Source organism: Nothoprocta perdicaria, unplaced genomic scaffold (assembly GCF_003342845.1).
Source record: "Nothoprocta perdicaria isolate Ctin4 unplaced genomic scaffold, notPer1 scaffold_113, whole genome shotgun sequence".
Taxonomy (NCBI): Eukaryota; Metazoa; Chordata; class Aves; order Tinamiformes; family Tinamidae; genus Nothoprocta; species Nothoprocta perdicaria.
The window spans coordinates 2,377,564-2,386,195 of record NW_020454239.1 but is presented as its reverse complement, the minus strand read 5'-3'; the positions used below and the strand labels follow the sequence as shown (position 1 = coordinate 2,386,195).

Genomic DNA, 8,632 nt, shown 5'->3' with positions numbered 1-8,632 from the left:
CGTGCCGCAGCGCCCGCGCTCTCGCGAGACCGCGCCGCCCGCACGGCGGCGGGCGGGCCGCGCTCTCGCGAGACTGGCGGCCGCTGTCCAGGGTGCTGGAGCCGACAGCGGCGTTCGGCTCCACGCGGGTCATGGAAACCCGCTGCGGGGCAGGGATCGGGCGAGCTGCGCAGCAGCTCAGGAGATCCGCCATGGAGTGCAGCAGGCTGAGCTCCTCATGGGTCTGAAGGGCTCTCTAGGGACAAAGAGATCCTTTACGGAGAGCAATGGGATGAGTTCTGCTCTATGGGGGTCTCCAAGGGGACCATCTATGGGGCAGGGAGTATCCTATATGAAGCTGTGATGTGCTAAGCCCCATATAAGCTGAGGAGACCTTCTATGGAGGACAGAAGGTTGAGCTCTACACAGGATCAAGGAGACTCTCTTATGGAGGGCAGGAAGTTGAGCTCTATATGGCTCAGAGAAACCCTCTATGGAGGCCAAGAGGGGGAAGTTGGGGAGACCATCTACGGGACTTGGGATATCCTGTAGGGAGTAGTGGTATGTTAAGCTCCACATGGGTTGGGGAGACACTCTATGGGGTAGGGGCCTGGTAAGCTCCACATGGGCTGAGGACACCGTCTACGGAAGGCATGAGGTTGAGCTCTATGTGTGTCGGAAAGACCCTTCATGGGTCAAGCGATTTCCTATATGGAAGATAGATGTGTTAATCTCCATATGGTTTGATGTGAGCCTCTACGGGGCAAAGGTTTGGCAGGCTTTGCATGGGTCCAGGAGACCCTCTATGGGACACATGAGGCTCCTTCTGGCACAGGGCCAGTTCCATAGAGAGGCTGGGAACTCTCCAGAGTCAGCTCCAGAGGAGCAGCACACAGCTGGGGTTGCTCTCTGCGTCGCCAGGAACCCATATCCAACCTGAAGCCACGCATCCCGGGGACAGAATAGGCACGGGGTCCACGCAGCCAGTGCTGCTCCAGGCAGTTGTTAAAGGCTTGGGTGCAGGGGGAGTAAATAGACTGATCCAATTTGCCTGCAATGCTCAGCTGGGGCAACAGCCGTTTGCAGGAATAGGTTAGAATTGAACATGACCTTGACAAATTGGGGAAATGGTCTGGAAAAAATAGCATGCTATAAAACAAGGGGAAAGCCCAAAGCTGCACTTAGTGGGAATCACCAAGGGCCAGAGAGAGCTCTGCTTGGGCAGAAATCCTGCAAAAARAAAGTGGGTCAGGACAGTGACCTGGGAGCCAAGAATACCTCAGCATGGGGAAGGGTCATCTTCATCCTGGGGGCAAGGCATGCAAARTGGTCCCTTGCTCCACTCTGCATTGTGAAGCCTTGCTAATGGACTGTGYAAGACATTTCTTTAGGAAGGGCAGGGGGGACTGGAGAAAAGTTTAGGAGCTGCATGATGCTCAAAGCAGCATTGCATATTTGCAGGAGGTCTGTGAGGCGGGGTTCTCACGGCAGAGCAGCCCCTCACTCTAGCCCAGCATCTCAAGAAGGTTCATACAGAGGAGATGCTGCTATTTCCAGTGCTATGGAGTAGGACTTGCTACAAGGACATCTTCTCAGAGGAAACGGATGTGCCCAAAGCCACCATAAGGTGGCTCATAGACTCCATAGGACAGCTAGGTCTGCACTGACTCCTTTCTGGGGTGTTTTGGCCAGCCAGCTTGGCTTGTTCCTTCTTCCAGCCTAGAGCTGCTGCTTGCTTCCGATATCCACATAGGAACTCAAACCCAAGCTCTTCATACCTTAGGTACTCCCCTGCAGCTTCAGGTATCAAAGGAAGGGCCATTTCCACGGGGATCCCCTGAGGAAGGGCAATACCTGTTCTGCCAGAGCACAACAAGGACCAGCAGGTCCCATGTGATACCACAGCCATGGGCWGAGCTTAAATGGGGTTCTAGGGTGGTCCAGTTGAGGTTGCTAAGGATCATTAAGGCATTATGAGTCTGAGGGCTCTCTCTTTGATTTTGCTACTGTGCTGAAGAGCTCAGCTCCTGCCCAGCTCCATAGGGACAGTCATGTCCCCAACTGGTATGGTTGTCAAGGACTCGGCCAGGATAGTAGTGATGTATGTGAAGCAGAGCTGGATGCAACAGCTCCGAGCTTGCCCCAGCCGGGCTGTTTGTCTCTGATTTTGGCATCGCAGCCTCCCATTGAGGCTGGTCCCAGCTCACACGTGGTGCTGCCAGGAGGTCATGCTGGGTGCAGTGTGACAACTGCCTGAGGCTTGAGAAAGGGTGACGTGATGCGGGAGATGCCTGATGGTGCTGCAACTTTCCCTGTATTGGATGCTTGGATTTTCTGAGTGGCTCCCATACCTCCTAGGAAAGGAAACACAAAGAGGGCAGGTGGAGGACAAGGGCTTGAGCTGTGGTGCACTCCTGCTTGCTTGTATGAACACGCTTCCATTTTCGTCCCCATCATCTCTGTCTTTGCACTCCTGCCCCTCATCTTCCCTCCACGGACTCCATTGCTTGGATGCTTCAGGCAGACAGATGGGCAAGACGCAGGGCACCGGGATCCCTGGYCCCTCGTTGCTCCCTGCTCGCTTTTCCATCTGCATCTGCTGCTTCTCTACGGGCTCCGCTGCGCTCCGTGGCTGAGCTTGCCGCGGCTCCTCCTGGGTTTGCAACAACCCAGTCGCTCTCTTGTCCTCCAGCGTGCGAGCTGGCAGGCCAATGAATGGCTTCAGATGGCAATTAGCAGCGGAGCTGCTAATAACAGAGCGCATTTGCATCCAAATCGATGCGGTGGAGAAGGGAGGGAAMTGCAGTTGGGAGCGCATCCCGCCATCCATCCGCGTCCTCGCCGGGCCGTGCGGAACTGCTCTTGCTCTATGGCCACCTCCAAAGCCCTGGAAGAGCTGACTCAGCACCGGGACTCATCCTGCTGCAAAGCCTGGTTCCTTCCCACCCATGCTGGGCTTCTGAGGGCTTTTGTGCTGATGCCGCGTGTTTCCGGAGCAATTTAAATGGTTACCACCATTTCCCTCCCCCCACCCCTCATTTTCATGCCTGTAAAATTTATGTGCAAAGTCAACAAGCGCTGCCTTGGTTTCCCAGGCCTCTATTTGGGGCCAATGCATTCTGTGGATGGCTGTCAACATCCTTCCCATTTATTTTCCTGGCCTTTCAGCCTGAAGATGCATCTCCTAAAGGCAACAATTTCCAGGAGATGCTTAATCCGAGACAGGAGCCAAGCAGCTTCCCTGTGGCTGCCACAAATGCTCATCACGTGCAAGGGGGGGAAACAACATTGTGTTTCCTAGAGCAAGCGAGCAGCTTGCCCTGGGAATGCAGTGCCCAGGTGAGCTCGCTGATGCATAGCACTGGGCAGGATGTAGCAGCAGATCCAGGGAACTCTGTGGTCATGCTCACTGCCTCAGTTTCCCCATCTGCAGGAGGGATGGATGAAGTTGCCGGCCTGGTTGGATATGTATTCTCCTAGGACACTGGGTTTGCTGCTCTTCAGAGGTCCCTGGTGGGTCTCAATGTCCTGGTACTTGTCCACCAGGCTAGGAGAGGATCTGCGCTCCCGCAGGTCACAGCTATGGTGGCATCAGCTCCATTGATTTATTTATGTGTTTTTTTTTCAAGTGCTGCCAAGGTGAAACCAATCCAGGGGCCAAAGGCTGATAAAGTTGGAGTGCAAGTCAATACGCGGGATGTCTTTCCACTGTGCAMCGATCCTGTGCAGGAACGGGGCGGGGAGAAGAGGGGACAGGCGGGCCRGGAGGTGACAAGGGCACCTGAAGGGTGCGAATATGGCTTGGGGCCAGCTCTGGGGCAGAGAGGGGTGGTGTTTCAGGCCCCGGGTGCCCTAGGGCACGCGGGTCTCCACAACGTGCACTGCGGGATGTGGCCGCCGTGGGCAGCTTTCCCTAGCCCCCGGGCTGAGTGGACTCTCTGAAGTCTAGTGAGCGCTGGGAGCCGGTGCTGCCGCTGCCCGCGCTCCGCTGACATTCACAGGGAGYGTCCTTGAGCGCAGCGAGCGCCAGAAGCACCAGGTTCGCTTTAAGGGGCAGGACTCCGGCAGTGCTGAGGAGATGAGTGGCTTTTCCCTCTCCTTTCCACCTTACCTTCYCTCCAGACCGGGATGGAGCCAGGTGCTGGGTTGGAAGGCTGAGCCAGGGGAGAAGGAGGAGGGAGGAAGGGGAGGGAGAGGGGGAGGATCTGCTAATTACACACAACAGCTCTGGGGGCTGCTCAAGTCCAGAATGAAGCGCGGAGCAGCAGAAGCAAGCGCTGCAGCGGCAGCGACGGAGCCCAGGCGTCCTGCCGGGCAGGACACAGGGCGCTACCTCCTCGCCTCTCTGCGCCGGCAGCTCCAGCACGGCTGTGGCCAGCACCCTGACTAGGACTGCACTCGGGGCTGGTGGTCCCGGGACGCCACGTGCCAGTGCCCAGGCTCCCCGTGTCTCTCCGCCACCCCAATGGCCACCGGCTCCAGCGACTCCAAGCCCTCTTGCCAGCCCAGGATGGAGAACTTCCGCAAGGTAAGCACGTCTGAAGAGCAGAGCCCCTTGCCCTTCGCAGAGCTGCCGCCTGGCATTGTGGAAATGAAGGTGAAGGAGGGCAGCAAGATCCGCAACCTTATGGGCTTTGCCATGGCCCACATGGAGCGCAAGGGCAGCCGGCAGATCGTGTTCAGCGGCTGTGGCCGCGCTGTCACCAAGACCATCACATGCGTGGAGATCATGAAGCGCAAACTGGGCGGCCTGCACCAAGTCACCAAGGTGCGCTACCAGACACTGCGTGAGGTGTGGGAGAGCACGGAGCCGGTGCCTGGCGGCACACCGCACCATCTCACCGTGCACAAGAATGTGCCCTCCATCTGCATCCTCCTCTCCCGTGACCCTCTGGATCCCAGCCAGAYGGGCTACCAGCCTCCGGAGCCATCCAGGAGCCCGGCAGTGGGAGGAGAAGCGTCGGGATCCCCTGCCAAGGGGCTGAAGAGAGCTGTGAATGCCCCGCTCGAGCGGGCCAGCAAGAAGGTGCAGGGTCCCGATGGCCCTGCTGGGGACCTCCCGCTGTCCCCTCGGCCCTGACTGCCCCATGAGGAGTGACCAGATGGGGCGCACGGGCAGGAGAAGGAATATGGGAGAGCTCCGGGTTTCAGCTGCCTCCGAGCCATGAGGCTGTCCCTGATGTAGGGGCCACCTGCCCTGAGAAGGTACAAAGTGGAGGTCCCCAACTGGGGGGCGAATGTGGTGTGGAGGTGGCAGTAAAGGGTTAATTATGGTGGCTCTGGGGGGAGGGCGATGCATCTGAGCAAAGGGGACTCTGCGGTGGCATGGATGCCTCTCCCTTTCCCCTTGGAATGGGGTGCTGGGATGCAGGAAAATCTCCCATTTCCGAACATTTCTTCCCCCTGCCTTGAGCAGAGCTCTCTCCCTGGCACCTCGGGTGCTTCCTACTCTGGTGGAGCTTGGGGGTGGCCCCATAGCCCCAGTGCTCCAGCTGCAGGGGGGAGCAATGGGGCTGGGGGGGCATTTGAGGCTGGCCTGGTGGCTAACCACAAGGGTGATGAGTTTCTTGAGCCCCAATGCCAAGCTCCGTAGCATCCGAGGGCTCCAGGAACGTGGAGATCAGGGCASGGCTCTTGCTAAAGTTGAAAGCAGAATCCACGCCAGCGGATGGGTCTCAGGGGGCTTTCCACGGCTTTAGTGCTCCTATCCAYGGGACAGCTCACGCTCTGGGATGGACAAGGGCCCCATCCCTCATCCCAAGGTAGCAGCGAGAGCAGCCTTTGCGTTTTGGGAAATGAGGCCAGGGAGGAGCATCTGCCACTGCTCTGGCAGGGTCTACCTGTGTGGATGCCACCGATGCGCACCGAGACACCCCAACAAGAGCCGGCTCTGCTTGGAGCCCCCCCCGAGCAGCAATTTCCTTAGCAGAACTGYGCGGATTGCACCTGGCGAGGAGCTGAGGGTTTGTTAATGCCAGGCTCAGCGCTTGGAATCACCTCCAATAAAGCACGCGAACCWGCAGTGGGATTGTCCTTTCCTCTCGCTGCTCACCACCCGCACTGGCCCACAGGGCATCCGTGGAGCTGAGCCATGGCTCCTTCTCCTCTGCTCCATTTCTTTTCTTCTGTAATTGGCTTTATTCTGCACTCTGCTCCAAAACAGCACAGGCTGCTCAACGCTGCCTGGGTACAGCCACAGCCCGGAGCCTTCCCAAATCCACTGGCCTCTGACTGCAGAGAACTGCTTTGGAAGCCGGGCACGAGCGAGCACCTGGCCCCATGCCCAYCTCCCTGTCATCATCGCCTCTGTCCCACTCTTGGCATTGGGAGTCTCTCCCTCCCCCATCTCTTTTGTCTCCCAAGGGTTAGCTACATACCCAGGAGAGGAAGGGAGTGAGGAGGAGGTGGTGGAGGAAGTAGGGAGACATTTTGTTTTGCCATGACCTTGTTATCTCCCCATTTGACAGCTGCTCCTGTGAGCCCGGGGGCTTATGCTTATCTGCCCTACCACAGCTTGAGTCATTTAATTTATCTGCCGCTGTGCAATTGAATATTAATTCAAGACTGTTCTTTTTTTCTTTATTATTATTATTTGTTTTTCCAAGCAGCGACAAAGAGGGGGTTGGCCCGTTTGTTCCTTCTGGTGTTTAAGTCTCTTCGTTTCAATGCAGAAAAAAAAAAAAAAAAAGAAGTTTTTGGTGAGAAATTAGGCTGAGAAAAACCCCAGCGATGTTCAGCATATGGGCTCTTTCAAAGGACTCATGGTTTCTGTGGGTTGGAGTGGTGTGACTGGCATGCGGATATTTTACCCCTTGGGAGGCGACTGTTCCCATCCCTCTAAGGAAAGGTGCTGGGAAAGCTCTGCAGCTCTTCCTTCGTGTTTGCTTCCTCACAGCAGCGCTGATTTTGTCTCTAAATGGATCCTAAACAAAATATGAATAAATAAAACTCTATAAAAACRGACCCAAAACCATCCCTGCAAATTCGCGTGGTAGCCCCTGAATTAGAGGTTTCTTGGCTGCTGGCAAATACTGCAACGTGCCAGCCTGCTCCCCATGTAACAACCCCAAATCCTTGCTCTTCCTCCTCAAAGCCTCCTATGGTGCTGTCATCCTCCTCTCCAGTTATTTCACCAATGCTCTGCTTAACTAAGGGGCAGAGCGAGTAGAGCTGATGGATGGGTTTAATTTGTGCTGTCTGGTGCTGCTCTGACACCTCYGCAGGAGATGATAGATGCTTTTCCAGAGGATGAGCAGAGCCTGACAAGAAGAGCTAGGCATGTCCAAGGAGATAAAATAAGTGAAATTCACCCCAGGAAAGGTGCAGGTGGGGAGGGAAGACACAACTAACTTACTTTCATCTCGGTATTTAAATATCCTGACTTTATCTGTCCATTCCTCCCTGCATCCACCCCACACTCACCTCTGCCCTTATGTTTCTCACTTATTATGTGGAGATGAGGTTTGTGGCCTGTACTCACCTCGGCACCTGGCTGAGATCCTCTCAACGCATGACACTAGTGCTTTGCACCATTTCTGGTGCTGAGCRGGTCAAAAGGATGCCTCACTTCCCCGTAAGCAGTTTGACAGCGCCAAGAGGCTTCCGTGCAGCTGAMGACTGTCCCCCCACTGCCCTCTCACTGCTGCAAGCAAGAAGGGCAATACCGAGAAAGGAAAAAGAATCAGTCATTCCTCATTATATTGCTAATGCTCAAAATTATTTTTAATTGACTTTACACGCAGGCAATTTCCAATCTGCAAGGCAACAGATGCTGGGAATTTCAAACTCCATACCAAGGGTTTTCCGCGTGAGGATAAAAGAAATCTCGCTGGCAAGAACTGAATGTCCAAAAGGAGACAGAGGAAAGCTAAAAYTTTATTTGAATGGAGAGTCCACTGGGCATATCCCTGTGGGGTCTCTGGAGCTGCCAGGGGACGCAGCCCCCATTTATCCCGATTTCCCGGCCGCGCTGTGGTAGCCCTCTCCTTTTCCCCACTGGCCAAGGGACTCGGGAGTCACAACCTGCCCGGTGCCTACACCCAGCTCGGTGCCTCCCTCCACGTGTTCTCACCCACGGGCACCACCTGCSTGTGTGTTCCTTCGTCCCGCTCCCCAGCCAAGAAATGGAGCTATTTCCACTTTCCTTTGTAAAGATACAGACTTGTGGTGTGTGTGTGTTCTGCTCAAGCCCAAACTTCCTGTGTTTTCCACACACGTGTGAGAAGTTAGAAAACAAGGCTGCAGGTGAACACGCGGAGCGCTTCACACAGCTCGACAGCACGAACTCCACAGGATGCTGAGGGGCCACCACAAGTGAGGCCMACGCAGCCACGGCACGTGCAGGACGAGCCAGACGCAGAGGCTGGCGGCGCTAGGGCCACAGAGCCCCACAACCTCCAGAAAGGTGATGTCGCCAAGGCACAAGAGCCAACAGKGGCTTTCAAAGCTCGAGCGCCCATGGCTCAGCGCCGCCGCCGGCACGACACAAAATGGCCGCCGCCCTCGCTGCGCCCAGCCCCGCCCCTTGCGGCTCTTCCCGCCCGCGCAGCGCGTCACGCGGGCGGGCGCGGTTTGTCCCCGCGGCGCCGCCGTAGCCGCCGCCTCCCTCAGCCGCCGCGGCGCGTGGCGGCCTCAGAGCGCGGCCGGAGCGGGC

General features: G+C 56.5%; 1 protein-coding gene across 1 annotated transcript; it reads left to right on the top strand.

The window, feature by feature from the left end:
* The first annotated feature begins 4,305 nt into the window (after nucleotides 1-4,305).
* On the top strand, nucleotides 4,306-5,114 carry RPP25 (ribonuclease P and MRP subunit p25). Its single transcript, XM_026052915.1, has one exon. The coding sequence runs from the start codon at nucleotides 4,445-4,447 to the stop codon at nucleotides 5,057-5,059; it is 615 nt and encodes a 204-aa protein (XP_025908700.1). The 5' UTR covers nucleotides 4,306-4,444; the 3' UTR covers nucleotides 5,060-5,114.
* Nucleotides 5,115-8,632: the final 3,518 nt, after the last annotated feature.